General features: G+C 38.3%; 1 protein-coding gene across 1 annotated transcript in view; it reads right to left on the bottom strand.

Annotated features, from left to right (window-relative positions):
- The window catches only part of EXTL3 (exostosin like glycosyltransferase 3), a 156,923-nt gene that overhangs the window by 4,232 nt on the left and 135,499 nt on the right, over positions 1-17,192 (bottom strand). Inside the window, exons 3-4 of the mRNA XM_030198703.1 lie at positions 9,813-9,957; positions 8,167-8,295 (exon numbers count right to left, since the gene is read on the bottom strand). Of these exons, the coding sequence (XP_030054563.1) occupies positions 8,167-8,295; positions 9,813-9,957 (274 nt within the window). The remainder of the gene's footprint in view (positions 1-8,166; positions 8,296-9,812; positions 9,958-17,192) is intronic.

Here is a 17,192-nt window from a genome sequence, read left to right as displayed (position 1 = left end):
TTTTTTCAGACACCGTGTACAAGGTTCAAACAAGGGTCAGGTCTAATCAAAAAATTAGACCTTCCTAGTGTTCCTACAGATGCTGTATCAAATTTCACATGCACATCTTCAACTGAGGAAACTTAACCTAAATCAATACTATATTTTGCTATTTCTGCAATTAAACCATGAAGCCATAGGTTTTCTTTCGACAATTCATGCAAAATTATAATCAAAAATGTTAAATAAATTTGCAAGCAGGTAAACCATACGTGGGGAATTCTATAAATGGCGCCCAAACAAAAATCGTGCTCAGTGCTATTCTATAAATGATGCTCTGAGTTAGGTGACATTTCTAGAATAGCGCGTACCTCCAAGACCTGCGCCCAACTTTTAGGCATTTACACCAACTAAAAGCTGGTGTAAATCCTGGCATGTAAGTTAGGCCTGGATTCCCTCACATTTCATAATATTGCACACATCTCTAGTGAATGCCCCTGACCCGCCAATGCCCCCCCTCTTCAGTTATGCGCTGTAGGATTTACGCACGCGTCCTTATAGAATAGCGCTTTGTAAGATACATGCATAAATCCAATTTTTTAATAATTAATGCCAATAATTGGTTATTACCCCAATTATTAGTGCTAACTGGCTCATTAACCAATTAATTTCTGCATGCAATTTTAAGCGCCATATATAGCATCCCACAGTGTTCTCGTTATCACATAGTAAATATCACACAGAAGTTGTAAACAGAGCACTGTTCTGCAAACTCATTTTTCTATTATGACTACTGTATAAAGCACTTTTATATTCTGCTTGCATCAGCAATCCAGCCTTTTAGCTTCTTGTGCATCACATTGTTCCCATCTGATAAATTCTATACTGGACGTTATGCTGTTTGTCATGTTTTTTTCTGTTTCTAGGTACAATACATTTGTCCAAAGTACCTTTTAGCAATATGTCTTACCAGATATGGTACATAAATCATGATTCACAAGAAGGTGAAGAGAATAATAAAGTCATATACTTAAGAGATGTGTCACAGAGCTTAAAATTGACCTAGTAATCATAAAATCATGTCAGATACTCACTAAGTCCCTTGGGTAATAAATGTGTTTTTTTTTTTTAATACAAATTCCTTGCAATCCTTACCAGACCAGTCCAGAACTTGTAGGTTGAGCTCATCAATCAGCAGATGTGTGGAGACAGATTCTAGAAATCTGGACTCTATTCTATTAGGGTACCCTGCAGCCTGAGGTCTTCAGTATTTCTCAGTCTCCAGCACATAGTGGCAGGCAGACCATGCAGCTCCTGGACTAGTCTCGTGGAGGGCCATTTTCGATACAAAGTCTAAGTCCAACTTTGGACGTTTTGCAAAAAAAACATCCAAAATCCAAATAGGAAATAAGGTCATTTTCAAAAAAAGAAAAACACCTTTCCCCCCCCGAAAATACTGTTTTGGTTTTTTGTGCTTTGCTTGTTTTGCTTTTTGGTCATTTTTTTTTTTGGGGGGGGGGGGGGGGGGGAGAGTGCAAAACATACAGATTCATGCCATTGGGATGTAGGAGGAGCCAGCATTTTTAGTAGACTATCCCCCAGACATCCCAGGAGAGCACCACTACCACCCCCCCCCCCCCCCGACATGCCTTCTTGTGATTTGGATGCACTGCAGAGGAATTGCATAAATAAACGTCCAAACAGTGCTTTATGCCACTTTTTAGACGTTTTTTTTTCTCTTCCGAAAATGAGCCCCCTAAGGGAACCTCCTGGTCCAGTCTGAGAACTGGTAACCAGATGAAGTGGTGCTTCTTTCTACAAAAAAAAAATAAAAAAAAAACAAAAAGAGAAGTTGGAATTTTATTTTTCTGGAGCCTGCAGACATCTCAGAGGAGTCGGAGTTTCTCATTCCCTATTCTTCCTCCCCCCCACCCCAATTTTACTACAAGGGTTTGTGAATACTGAAGATATTTTTTTTTTGGAGGCTAGAGAGATTCTTTTCCTTAGTTACTTGTCAGGCCTGGGGTAGCTCAGGTTAACGGTGGTGTTCTGTGAGCTTTTGTCAGTTTCTTCAGTGCCACCATAGGCTGCAACACCTGCCTCAATTTTTGTTGTGGCTGGCATGCCCAACAAACTTCAGTTTGGTGCTCCTAGAAGCCCCGCCTGAGCACACAAAAAACTCCAAATGCAGATTTATGCCACTATTTGGACGTTTTTCTCTTTTGAAAATGAGCCCAATAGTGGAATTAGAAAAGTACAGAGAAGGGCACCGAAAATGATAAAGGGGATGGGACAACTTCCCTATGAGGAAAGGCTAAAGTGGCTAGGGCTCTTCAGCTTGGAGAAAAGATGGCTGAAGGGAGATAGGATAGAGGTCTATAAAATAATGAGTGGAGTGGAACGGGTAGACGTGAATCGCTTGTTTACGCTTTCCAAAAATACTAAGACTAGGGGGCATGCAATTAAGATACAAAGTAGTAAATTTAAAACAAATCAGAGAGAGCATTAACGTTTTTGGTTCAAGAAGTGAGTTCTGTAAATGTTAGAGGAACATAGTTATTGAATTATCGGGGGGGTGGAGGGGTGGGGAGAGGGATAGGAATATAGGAGGTACATTGTTGAAATGTTATCAACATGCTGGAATGGTTTCTGTAATCGATTGAATAAAAATGATTGAAACATAAAACAAATCGGAGAAAATATTTCTTCACTCAATGTGTAATTAAACTCTGGAATTCATTGATGGAGAATGTAGTAAAAGAAGTTAGCTTAGCGGGGTTTTAAAAAGGTTTGGATGGCTTCCTAAAGGAAAAGTCCACAGACCATTATTAAAATTGACTTGGGGAAAATCCAATTCTTATTTTTAGAATAAGCAGCATAAAATGTATTATACTGTTTTGGGATCTTGCCAGGTATTTGTGACCTGGATTAGCCACTGTTGGAAACAGGATGCTGGGCTTGATGGACCTTCAACATGGATTAAACAGATGGTGGAAAAAATTAAAATGAGAACTACATTGCTTGTTTTGTTTGTCATTTTACAAGATAAAGATGCTTTGTTGAGACTATATCTTCAGGAAATTCAACCCACCTTTTTAGGTGGAAACATTTTTCCTGTTGTTTCAAAATGGACTCAAGAAAGGAGGAAGAAGTTCCTGGGGATGAGGTAAGAAGTGTTATCTTTGGGAGCCCGTTTCCATCTCCTTTTTTCCTTGTAAATATGTTTTTCTTTTTTGGGATATGAAATACGCATTTTTTCAACCTCTCAAATTGCACAGCTTTTTGAATTTACAGGGTAGCTCGGGCTCTATTCCAGTTATTTAGCTGGGCAAGAGATTATTGGTAGTATTTTTTAATGCACCTACAATTAGCGTGTGCACACTAACTGTATAGGTGCCTATAGGGATATTATAGGCACGTACACGGTTAATGGACTACATGGTTAACGTATGTTAAAAAACATTAACGTGCCTATAACAAGGCTTAGTAAACAGGGCCCTTAGATTGTGAGACGTCCTGAGACAGAGAAATACCCAGTGTACCCGAATGTAACTCACCTTGAGCTACTACAGAAAAAAAGTGTGAGCGAAAAAAATATATATATACAGGTATACACCTAACTAAAGTAGTACAATTAAAGTTTACAAAGATAGAAAAACATCTTTGAAAGAAATTTGCCAGGGTATATCATAAGTACATAAGTAGTGCCATACTGGGAAAGACCAAAGGTCCATCTAGCCCAGCATCCTGTCACCGACAGTGGCCAATCCAGGTCAAGGGCACCTGGCACGCTCCCCAAACGTAAAAACATTCCAGACAAGTTATACCTAAAAATGCGGAATTTTTCCAAGTCCATTTAATAGCGGTCTATGGACTTGTCCTTTAGGAATCTATCTAACCCCTTTTTAAACTCCGTCAAGCTAACCGCCCGTACCACGTTCTCCAGCAACGAATTCCAGAGTCTAATTACACGTTGGGTGAAGAAAAATTTTCTCCGATTCGTTTTAAATTTACCACACTGTAGCTTCAACTCATGCCCTCTAGTCCTATTATTTTTGGATAGCGTGAACAGTCGCTTCACATCCACCCGATCCATTCCACTCATTATTTTATACACTTCTATCATATCTCCCCTCAGCCGTCTCTTCTCCAAGCTGAAAAGCCCTAGCCTTCTCAGCCTCTCTTCATAGGAAAGTCGTCCCATCCCCACTATCATTTTCGTCGCCCTTCGCTGTACCTTTTCCAATTCTACTATATCTTTTTTGAGATACGGAGACCAGATAGATAGATAGATATCTTGGATCCCGATCTTGTGGACTACTTTAGTTAGGTGTATACCTGTAATTTTATTTCATTTTTCTTTTAATTTCCTTGTATTGTTTAAGGATATACCCTGGCAAATTTCTTTCAAAGATGTTTTTCTATCTTTGTAAACTTTAATTGTATAAATAAAAATTGAAAAGCAAAACAAAAACAATTACCACAAAGCCTCCTTTCTCTGCTAGCTGGAAGGATGTTTTGTTTGCTTTCTAAGTTTTTCACAACAATTCTTTCTAGTGAAGAAAGGTTGTATAGCATTATCTTCTACTTAGTGGAAAGCTGGAAAGCTGTGATTTCAACCTGACAAACTCCCAATGTAGTACTCTAATTTACTGTTTTGCCACTCGGTGTGGTAAAATAAGTATCTATTTTTTGTAATCCAGCATGTTGGAAATATCTCTTGTGGAAATGTTCTTTCAGGCAGTTTCTTAAAATAAATTCTCCTGTTATCTGGAATAGTTAAATTTCTCTTAGTATACTAGAAAGGCAAAATGAAAGTACCGAGATGTCATGCTGTGATTAACTAGTCGCATCACAGGATGTCAACCTTCATATAGTAGTAGAACTGACATCTAAACTAGTCAAGTTTTACTATTAAATTAATAAACATTTTTATAAATCTGGACTGAAGGACAGTTTCACTACTCAATGCATTCCATCTTTTAATCAGATTTAAGATGGACTACATCATATAAAGCATTAATATTTTAGACACCACAGCTTATCAACAGTGACCATCTACTAACATTTATATAGAGGAAACAAACTGACAGATGCAGCTACTTTCCAAGTCAGATTTCACATATGAAAAAGCTATATTATCAAAATCTTTTCCAAGAAAATTGCTTCTTCACATTATGTATCTAGGACAAACCTGTAGTACAAAGAAAGGGAGCAAGTACATATATAATCTAGAGCTAGAAAAAAACAGAAAAATTTAAACAGATTTACAGCTGACTACTCTTGCAAGGATGAATGACTGAAAGAAATATTCCCTAATTCAACAGTTACAGCTTTCTGAGAACCACTTGATAGGAAGAAAAACATTGCTGAAAAAACAAGCTTCTAACAAACTCTAGAAGAGAACAGAACAAATCCCTACAATATACCATGTTGCAAATGAGGCATGCAGTTATAACAGAACCTCACAAAAACACATGGGAAAAACTTTCAACATAACATATAGACTTCTCCTCTAACATAGTGTATAGTATTCAATGTACAAAATAAGACAAGAATCCATTCTCAGACATCACACACCACAGAGATGACCAAGAGAAGGCGAAAACTATAGGGAAGCACTTTTTCAGACCAGATTATATTTATTATGCTTGATATACATTTCAACAGCTTTATCAAAGCAGTATACAAAACATGTATAAAATGAATGGGGAAAGAAACTCCATCATCAACTAATAAACAGAAGAGAGACACTGAGCAGAGAATAAGGCACACAGGAAAATGCTAATAATAAAAAGAAGGCATGGAAGCTGTACAAAAAGTTAGCCAGGGGCCAGATCCTGAGAACCTGGGAATGCTAGGGTGAATAGATGAGTTTTCAGGGCAGATCTGAACTTTTTATAGACAACTCTGATCTCAATGGTAATGGCAGTGAATTGTACAAGTGTGAAGCAGTGGGAAAAAAAAAAGGTACAGTGCCCTGTCGACTCAAGACGGGCTCGTGATATAGGTGGGAGGATAAGATGATAGTCAGGTAATGGGCCTAGGGACCTCGGATGGTGATGGGAGTTCTGCAGAGGAAGATGAGGAGGAATACCAGTAAGGACGAAGGTCTTGAACTGAATACAATACCGCCCAGGGAGCCATTGGTGGGCATAAAGGAATTGCATAAAGTGGTCAAATCACTTTGCATTAAAAAGTAAGCAAATGGCTTACCAATTGCAATCATTTTATCTCATAAGCATATACCTGGTATAACTATAACTGGTATATCACTACTCAATTGCCCTCCCCTTGTCCCTTCCTTCCTTCTCACCCATTACTTCCCTCACCCGTAACTGTCTTGTCTGTCTGTATTATTTAGATTGTAAGCTCTTTTGAGCAGGGACTGTCTCTTTGTAACAGATGTTCAGTGCTGCGTGCGTCTGGTAGCGCTATACAAATGCTAATGCTAATAATAATAACTGTTACAATAATTTATTTATCACATTTGTATCCCACATTTTCCCACTGATAATCAAGTCTGGACATGACAAACATGCTGACAAATGTATGTTGTGAAGGTCCATTAAGATATTGCTGTAGAGAACACAGTTGCCAGAGACTGAAGATACAAATCTTAACCATAGATGAAATGTGGAGTGAGAATAATAACTGGTAGTCAATAGTTACTCCAAAGTACCTAAAGGAATTGACCAAGATGACAGAGGTGCCTAACAAGGTGGGAGTGGGTAATGGGTGGGTTTGATGCCCATTAATCTAGGAGGCTATGGTCTTGGAGGGGGTTCAACATGAGATGCTGAAACTGGAGCCAAGCTGCATCAGCATAAAATCCAGACAGTCCAGATCAGTATAAGCAAAAAGCAGAATATCACTGGTGTAAATAAAGAAATTTATGCCAAGGTCTTTAATAAGGGTGGCCAAAGGACTAAGATAGATACTGAATTGTGGAGCAAATACTGAGCCCTGTGGAATCCCACGAGAAAGGAGACATGCTGAGGAGACTGTGGGCCAGAGGAAACAGTGAAGAAATGATTGGATAGGAAGGAAACAAACCACTGAAAAAACAGGCCCTGTTAAAATAGATACTGGAAACCATTGCCAAGAGTACAGAATGGTTGACCAAGTCGAATGCTACAGAGAGGTCCCAAGAAATGGCCAAAGCTACTTGACCTGAATTCAAGTTTCCCTTGGACCTCACTGAGCAATGCAGCTATCATCATCTCGGCACTATGTCCTTATGATTTCTCATCTCTGCTGGCTTTTCTGTATGCCTTAGATTTTTCTTCCCTTGAAGTCTTTTGCCAGTTTAGAGTAATATCTATGTTGAGTTTGCCTGCCATAAAGATTAGCTGTCACCAACCAAGACAGGACCTACCACAAATGTCTACTACTTCTATCACCAACAGACAGAGCTATCTTTGTGAAATCTAAGTTTGAGAGAAGGTATATACAACCAAGCTGCAATCTCTAACTTGAGGAAAGGAAGTTTTAAGGAGGAGATGGATATGTTTAATCTGTTACTGAATAGCAAAGGGCAAAGAGTGTACAAGCTAAACATGAAGGAACTAGGGTAACAAGAGAGTCTTTGATGATAGATCTCAATCCTCTCTGACCACCACAACAGATGGGTTACACAACCTACATGATGCTTCTAAGAACAATATACAAGCCAATAATGAATGAAGAAAGCATGGAAATCCTAGTTTTGTGCTACCTCCAAATGATACTTCAAAATACCATACACACTCAATCGTATTCATGAACCAGCAGAACACCAACTAGGCAAACATATGAGCAAATGATATGGATAATCAACCATCACTTGTACTGTGTTACTGATTTGCCAGAGGGTCAATTAGTTCCCCAGTTCTTTTCACATCTTAACACAGGAAAACAGCTCAGTGATAGGCCAGCCTAACCATTTTATAACCTCATATTATGTGGATAGAGTAAGGTGCTATGTTTTTGGATTCAAGTTATAGACAACTAGAAAATAGCTATATTACTTTGCTATCTCAAGAAACATCACATGGGCCAATAATGTTAACTCAGATTTACCTTTAAAGTGCTTTAAGCTATTCTATACATGTATGAAAACTCTACGATATTTCAATCACTGCATTGCTAAATAACATAAATATTTAAATAAGAAATAAAGTAGCTGAGTCTCTTGTTGCATCTCACCTTGATGGGTGGTTTCCTTGTAATATGAGAAACAAGGAAGTTCATGGCAATATCCTCACAGTTTATATATTCATCTACCATGTCTCGTATTGCCTGTGGCATCACATAGGAATACAGGTAGGCGTAATACTAAAAAGAAAAGAAAAACAACAAAAAAATCAAATGTGCAATTTAACTATTGTTTCAGAATTGGACTGCCCAATACTGCAACAGAACAGAGCTACAATTCTCACATACATGTCCAATATCTTAAAAAATTATTTTACAAACAAATTCTCTTACATTAATTGCTTTCACTAGTCAAAGTATAAACATACTTTTATTTAAGTATACATACCACTCTATATCTTGTTTTATCCAGCTACAGACTCAGGGTACCTGAATTAACTTTGGGGACATCAATCAAAAACGTTTAACAAAGGTAACTTGAGTACTTACCTCTGTAAAACAAGGGTGGGTTAGGCTACCCCTTTCCACACCATTTGCGAATAAATATGTGATGTGAGATAGCACACATTTTTAGACACATGCTTATTTTGTTCAGAGTTAAATCAGGGAAGCAGAAGTCCATGATTTCATTTTCAAGTCTCTTTGCGTGCTTTCATGTGAGTACTTTTTGCACCTGTTTCTGTGCCAAAAAGTGAACCCAGGTAGCACATTTACCAGTTCCTGCTCTACCAGAAGTCACCAAAAAGCTGAACCTTGGAAGACTGCTAAACTGAAGACTGGAGCCCTGGGAACATATTTACCAGTATATGTCCTATCCTGTTTGACTCTACTTTGACTTTTGAACTCATATTAACAATTTAATGCAAAGGGTATTTTTTAAAACTAAGACAGCTAAGATTCATTCAATCTTATTTTCATGATAACCATTTTGTACTTTTGGTGCAATCTTTTATATTGTCACATTTGGACTATTGCAATTTGGTTTAGTTTATATTGGGTTACCAAAGAAACAACTGGATTGATTGCAGTTACTTCAAAATACTGTTGCTAAAATGATTTTTTTTATAGTAATAGATATGATAGGTCTACCCCTTTATTGATCAATCTACATTGGTTATCAGTAAAAGCTAGATTTATAAGATTTCTTGTCTGGTATTCAAATCACTACATGGTTTAACATCAATCAATTTGTATGATTTGCTTTTTTGTTCTTTTTCTCAATTAACATTCAAATTTAAAAGTAATAATATTCTTTATCTTTCAGTACAACATTTGGGGACTTTTTTCCAAAACCTCACTAGCGATTCTCAGCAGGACAATGCCAACAAAGCCCATTCATTCTGAATGGGCTTCATCAGCATTGTTGCGTGGGAATCGCTAGCGCAGTTTGGTAAAAGCTGCTCTTGGTGTCTAAAAGAAATTATGCCTGAGCTTATTTGCATTTAGCTGCTTTTTTTGGAATTCATTACTGTTGTTCCATATATAATTTTAGAGAAAAAAATATTTCCATACAGTTTATAGAGATTTACAGATTGTTTTAGATATGTTGTGCACTGTCCATATTTTATCTTGATTTAAATATATTTTATATACTGATAATACAGAACACCAGAAACAAAATGATGAATAAAAAAAGCAGAGTTTAAAATGGATAAAGACAAGCACGACAAGTTCCTTAGCATGCTCTATATGCTTACTTTATGAAAGAAGGCAGCACCTGTCAGCACCATAGACAGCTCACAAGAATAGTTGGAGTTATACAGCCAAGACTGATGAGAAATATCCCAGGCGTGGTACCGTCCAGGGAACCCCACAATGCGATCTCTTGCTTCTCTCCAAACACTGAAACAAAAACGTTTACAGCTTATTGATGGGCAGAAAATGCTCATCTTTTAAGAGATATATCTTTTTTTAAGACAAAAATTTGCTGCTAGACAGTTTGTAACAAGAAATTGTGGAAATAAAGGTCAACAACCAAGTTGCAGGTTATATCTTTTTATTGGACTAAATGTGTTATCTGTCGCAAACTTTTGAAAGTCATCCTCTCTCTTCATCAGATCAGTGGAGACACAATGCAGATACACTGGGCTTAAATAGTATAATCTCATCTAGGTTTTAGGATGTGTGCATATATTAGTACAGGTCAGTGAAAGGAGATTGGTGGATAGACAGCAGTGATAAGGCAATGACAATCAACAGTTCAGAGGGCCTTATACCTGATAAGGGATGAGAAAGCTAGTGCTTTTATTGAGTTATGTTTCAGTTTTCAAGTGTTTGATCATTCTAATTTTGAAAGAGTTCCCTTCATGTGTTTGTCTAAAGAAAATATTTTTTCACTCATAGAATAGTTAACCTTTGGAACACGAGATTGGAGGATGTGGTAACAGTGGTTAGCATATCTGGATTTTAAAAAGGTTTGGACAAGTTCCTGGAGGAAACGTCCATAGTCTGCTACTGAGATGGACAAAGGGGAAGCCACTGGACAGAAACAAAATGGAAATCATGAGCCCACAAAAAATAAAATGCTTTGGCTCAAAATGACAGTTATAAATTCCCTGTGAAAGGCTGAGGAAAGACCACTGATATACCAGGTATGTAGAGAAACTACAAACTATGATCGTTTAGATAGAAAACCGTCAATGCAAAATACACAACAGCAAGTAACAAACATTACAAAAATTCCTCGATGTCCAGAATACTGAAGAAGAAGAAAAAAAAACCACATGGTTCCCCAAGGCTAAAAGAGAGTCCCCTCTGAGAACAGACCCACAGAAAGAGAAAAATACAAGAAACTGACATGCTGTCACAATCTCCAATGGACATACATTGTGCCTTTTCTAAAGTGTAAAAGTCTTTTTTTTTTTTTTTTTAAAGAATGTGACAGAATAGGAGAATCATCCCCAAACTGTCCACTGGGCTACGGGGAATGTAACAGTTCAACAATAGTGCTTCACTACCATCTCAGGGATGAGAAGACATCAGCACCAACAGTAAGGATCTTCCAAGAGAGCACACCATAATACATAATAGTGGCAGCTGAACCCACAAAGACAGCTGCCAAAACAGTTGCTCTAACTAAAACAGCATAACTCACTAGCCATACCAAACCAGTCAGACAGCCCTCCGGAAAAGAACCTTGCTTGAGCAAGGCTAGAATAATGTGCTGAACCGCCAGGCAGTACCAGAGCAGCTACACACCGCAAACCTGAAAGGCATGAGCAAGTAGCAGAACAGATGGGCGAAAGGTAACACAGTCCAAGAGATTATCAGGGCTGGAACACCTCTAGAACCCTAGAATACCAGAGAGAGCATAGCACATCAGATAAAACAGACTGTAAAAACAGACCTTCAATAAATAAATAAATAAAGGTGTAAATTCCAGGAGAATACAAAAGGGAAAGAAACCTGAACCATGTAGAGAAACAATAGATCATGCCCTGGCATTATACAGAGACCTGAGAAATACTAAATAACTTGTGTCTGCATTAGTCAACTTTCAGCAGGTAAATGAGACACCGTCAACAAGTAAACTGTACTAGTATAAAACCAATAGATTATGTCCTTGCAGCTTTCTAATTCTAGAAAAAAATATTGTCCGTGCACCATACAAACTGTAAAGAAGCACAGACAGTTTCTGTGCCCCATTTAGATGCTGGAGAAAATAGCATATTGTGTCCTTTCAACACCCAGAATGTAGAGAAATTAATTATTTTATCCTGCATTATACAGAATCTGGTCATCAGAAAAGAATCCCTACCAGAGATAGTTTTATTTACACTCTTACAGTATCAGATTCTGGCAGCTTCGAAGCAAGGAAAGGGAAACCACAGGGCAGAGTATCGGAGCCTCCCACTCCAGATAAACACAAAACATGGCAGTCTGCACAACAGATCACTTCACCATAAAGCAGCTGAAAGAAAAAAAAAAATAAAGAGAGAACCTGCCCCCGCACACTCAAACCTCATTCTGCAATGGCTGTTTGTCCTTCAAATTAACAGTGCAAAAGGCAGAGGAAATCTTCCCCTTATAGAGGAGACCTCGTAGCACTGCTGAAGAGGCCGCTGGAACAATAGCAGACCACTGTCAGAATGTTCTGTGCCGCTCCTCCACAGCTACAAACAAAATGGTGGAGTTTCCCGCCTAAAACCCAAGTGGTGTAGGAAGCCGCTGACACCATACTAAAAACCTGAACCTCTTCGCTAAACTGAGAAGTCCTCATACCGCCACTTTGTTTTTGTTTTTTTATTAAATCTGAATTAACACCTGTCCAGAACAACCACCTGGCTCTTGAACCCAAACCAGAACAGAGGAAGAGGAACTATAACACGCTCCCGAGCCCAAGACCCTGCAGGGAGACAGCCATGACAGCAGGTTAAAGCCATTGCACTTGCTTGCTTTTTGTTTAGGTTTTGGGTTTTTGTTTTTTTTAATATCATAGTGGCTGTTCCCCACAGCTCTGCAAACTCCCTTTCCTTGAAGGGGTTGAGGCCAGCAATGGACCACAGTCCGGGGATAGGAGGGACCCAGCCACCCCCCCAAAGCATTAAAGAACCCTCACAGGCCTCAGCCTCTGCCAGCAGATAACCAAAATGGCACACAGATGTATAAGACAAAAGAAACCTTCAAACTTATTAGACTAAGAAAGAAATAGGTACATGTACCTGAGCTAACAGAAATTAGAAAGCAGAAACAGAATAGACATTTTGAGACCAAGGGGCTCACCACATTTACCACCTGCTGGAGACTGGGAATACTGAGGTTTCCAAGGAGCTGAGCATGGCTCTTACTGGCTGCCTCAAAATCAGTCTTCTCAGTCTCCACCTGCTGGAAGGCATGCACAACCCATCAGTCATTCTGGGCGGGTCCGGAGGGACACTAAGGAAACAGGGATTTTTCACATTCAGGAGTCAAATGGTGGAATTCCATTCCAAATGAATTAAAACATATCTCCAGTTTTTTAACTTTCTGCAAATTCCTAAAGGCATTCCTCTTCAACAAACTTCCACAATGATTGTAATATATCACCATTTCAGAACTGTTATGGTTCTTCTAATTGACATCTTTGCCCAATTACCAATGTATAAACTTCAGATGCTCTACATCAGTGTTTCCCAAGTCCACTCCTGGAGTACCCCTTGCCAGTCAGGTTTTCAGGATATCCACAATGAATATGCATGAATTTGATTTCCATACACGGCCTCCATTATATGCAAATCTCTTTCATGAATATTCATTGTGGATATCCTGAAACCTGACTGGCAAGGGGTACGCCAGGACTGGACTTGAGAATCACTGTTCTACATTGTAACATTTAGGTACAATAATTGTGTGAATTGGCTTTACTGTAAACTTCTTAGTTGCCTCATTGTTATTTAGCACTATAAATTGTGCATTTGCTTCTGTATCTTCAAGCTATCTTACTGTAAACATTACTGTATACTTTTGTTGCTACCTTTTACTGTTATACACTTAGAAATATATAATGTAATCCCTACCTTTCTCTCTTTTGTAAGCCACTTAAAACTGAATAATGGAGACTAGCTTCCCGTTACAGAGTGAAAATAGCTGAGAGGGGGGGCGGAGCAAGATGGCGGCAGCAACAATGCGTCACGGGTAACCCTTTTGATAGAGCAGCGTTAAACCGATTCCTCAAGGTTGAATCTCTTACCTAATTGAACTTTTTTCTCTTGCAATGCCACATACCAAGAGGAAGGCGGTTGTGAGAACCGGAGCCCCGCAGGTTCTAACTTCGACACCATCGCAGCCAACTATCAAGGGTTTTCTCGTGAGAACCCCTGTCTTGACGCCGGGTGGCCCCGCTGAGCTCATAGCCCAAGAAGAGGCAGAGCTCCAGGACCAGGACGTTTCTTTGTCCCCCCCGGCGCGCCAACCTCCACCGCAACCAGCTGAGACTGAAGAGAGGAGTAGCCCCAAACCGTGACGACGGAAGAGGAGAGCTACTGCTGGGTCCGTACTCTGATGTCACAACTTCTATGAAAAACGAGGTAACCAAAAAGATTAATAATTTGACAAGTGAAAATTCCAAACTAAAGGAAACCTCAGTTAAATTGATACAAGACAACTTGCTGATACATAATAGGTTGGAATATTTTGAAAATTATAACAGGAGGTTAAATTTACGATTTTTGAATTTTCCACGGACTTCCATATATTCTCCTTTAGAGACTTTTAAAAGATATTTAGTGGAAAATTTAAAATTTACCCCTGAAAATATACCTCCTGTGAACAAAATTTATTTTCTCCCTACAAAGAAGGATCTAAAAGCTGTGGAGCAACCAGATTTAAATGTATCAGAACTCTTGGAATCCTCTCTGTCTGATGTAATTGAGCGGCAAACGTTATTGGTATCATTTATATTTCATCAAGACTTGGAATCTGTTAGGAAGATAGCTTTGAAGAACCTACAAACCTCATTTTATGGGGGAAAAATCTGGGTGTTCCCAGACGTTACTAAACAAACTCAACTTAAGAGAAAGGACTTCTTAGCTCTTCGTTCTGAAACTTTGTCTTTGGGAGCCTCATTTAATTTGAATTATCCATGTAGATGCAACGTTAAATATTTGGGGGTCAAATATACTTTTTTTTCTCCTGAACATTTAAAACATGTTATTTCTCAGAAGAAAATATTATAAACTTGTTGAATCCAAATCGATATGTTTTGCTTTAAGATTTGATGTTGGGATTTGTTAAAATCAGGGGATTTAAATAATCTGCTATTGCTTTATTTCATCTAGATATTGTCTTGAAAGAATCTCTCTCCTGAGTTTATATCCGTTATAAACCCCCCACTTTTGGTGGTCTAATATAAGTTGAAAAATTTTTCTCTCTTTTGTATTGTTAAGAGTAATGAAATATTTCCTAAGTGGTTTTCCTATCAAGTAGTTAATGCTTGTAAAATATGAAAATGATAAATAAAAGGTTAAAAAAAACAAAACTGAATAATGGAATTTGGATAACGTGGGATACAAGAAACAATAAATACATACATACATACATACATGCATGCAGAAGCCTGAAGATGCAATCTTTGTTTTACTAAGTGAATTATTACTGGAGGGTCTGCCAATCAGATAGCTGAACACCTCTGATGTATTTTAAATGAGGTATTTCAGCTTCCTCAAGGAATAAAAACAGGCCACAGCAAACAGTTCTAGTTAGACTGAATGTACAGCATTATTGGCAAGACACTAGGCAAAAAGCTCACTGATCAACAATGAAAATCAGAAAATAAGTATTATACCAGTTAACAATACTGTTGAGAGGAGATGCATCAAAATTATAAAATCATTATCAGAGGACAGATAGTATGTACAACAAATGTCAGTGAAGTGGGCCTATTTAGATGGACAGTTCTCTATATTTTGAATCAGAGAGCGTGACATAAAATCAAACAATATAGAATGTTATATGTATGAGACCAATGACCACTACATCGCTACACCATTAATACTGGCCTAGAAACCAAACATTAAAAAGTTAAATGCTTCAGTGAAGACCTAAGCTAATAAACATCAAATCAGCAGTGCTGTGGATGCATGCCACTATACTTTGTTTCCATTATCAATGACACAAAAATCACAAGTAACTTTTCTCACTCACTTGTAACAATATCAAATAAATGTCCTCGCAATGGCCCCCAATGCCTTGCTATTCACAACAGTGCTTTATAGATAACCAATCACTTCAACATAAATTTAGCAATAACACATCTGGATAATTTTAGAAATAACTGATTAATACTGTACTCTGGTTACATTATGATGACAATGAATGTGGAGACTGGCCAGACAATTACATCTTGGCAGCCCTCTCCCTCACCCTGCCAGAACATTCCATATCCCTTTCTCTAGTAATTGTGTTATTTACAGAAATATCAGACTGTAATAGATATAGATTTTGCAGTTGAAGAGAATGGTTTACACAACGATTTGCATTTCTGGACCAAGATAATCTGTTTAACACTTGAGCATGTGAAAAGAACAATGCAAGGAACGATGGCACTATATCAAGAATAAAAGTATTTCCGAACATAAACCACTTCTACAGGTCATATGGCTACCATATCGTCCTCTATATCGCCACCATAATTTGTCCCTTCCTTTCTCAATACTCTACCAAACCTTTACCCACACTTTTCATCACCTCCCATTTAGACTACTGCAACCTGCTTCTCATAGGTCTCCTAATGAACCATAGCTCTCTCTGTCTTTAAATCTATTCACAATTCTGCTGCACATCTTCTGCCAGTGTCAATAAATTCTCATAATCCCTCTTCTCAATTCACTTTATTGACTCTCTATCCCTTTCTGCATACAGTTCAAACTTCTCATATACTGAAGTATATGAATGCACTTATAGTTCGGTATACGAGAAGTTTGAAGTGCATTCATTCAGTATCTCTTCTCTCTTCTCCCTACTGCTATCACTCAAGAACTTGGCCCATTAGATAAGTCACTTACTTATCTTTGCCCTTCTCCACCACCACAAACGGCAGACTCCATTCCTTCTACCTTGCTGCCTATACACCTGGAATATAGAGTTGGTATGCTATGCTCTATCTCCAGTCCTATTCAAATCGAGGATAAAAGCCCACTCTTTTGAAGCAGATAAACCATTCAAGGTAGCAACGGCAGCAAAGACGCAACTCTGTGAAAAACAAAGTCATGTGACGGCGCAAGGAAAAAGCCAGAACAGCAAAAACATCAGAAATACCTTACTTTTAACTCTCCCTTCCTCTTTTCCAAAGTCCCCTTTTCTTTCTGGATCCTATTTGAATGAAACATGCAAAACAAACTCAAAGCCAAGTGTTTGTGACACTCGACAAAATGCTAGTTATCAAGCAGTTTGAAACAGATAAGATTTATCTGTCTTTTCCATTAAAACAGAAGCAGTTTACTTTATCTGCAGCAGGAAGAAGCAATCACCTCCATCATAAATCATAATGTGAAAAGATCAGTTCCATTTTAATAGGAACTGCATTCCTGTGACAGAGCTGTGCACAACTGCACAGTCCACAGGAGGATACAGCTTATCTCAAATACAACAGAAGCCGAGAT

Source organism: Microcaecilia unicolor, chromosome 3 (genome assembly GCF_901765095.1).
Source record: "Microcaecilia unicolor chromosome 3, aMicUni1.1, whole genome shotgun sequence".
NCBI lineage: Eukaryota > Metazoa > Chordata > Amphibia > Gymnophiona > Siphonopidae > Microcaecilia > Microcaecilia unicolor.
Note: the sequence above shows the minus strand (reverse complement) of the source record. Positions and strands in the feature narration are given on the sequence as shown.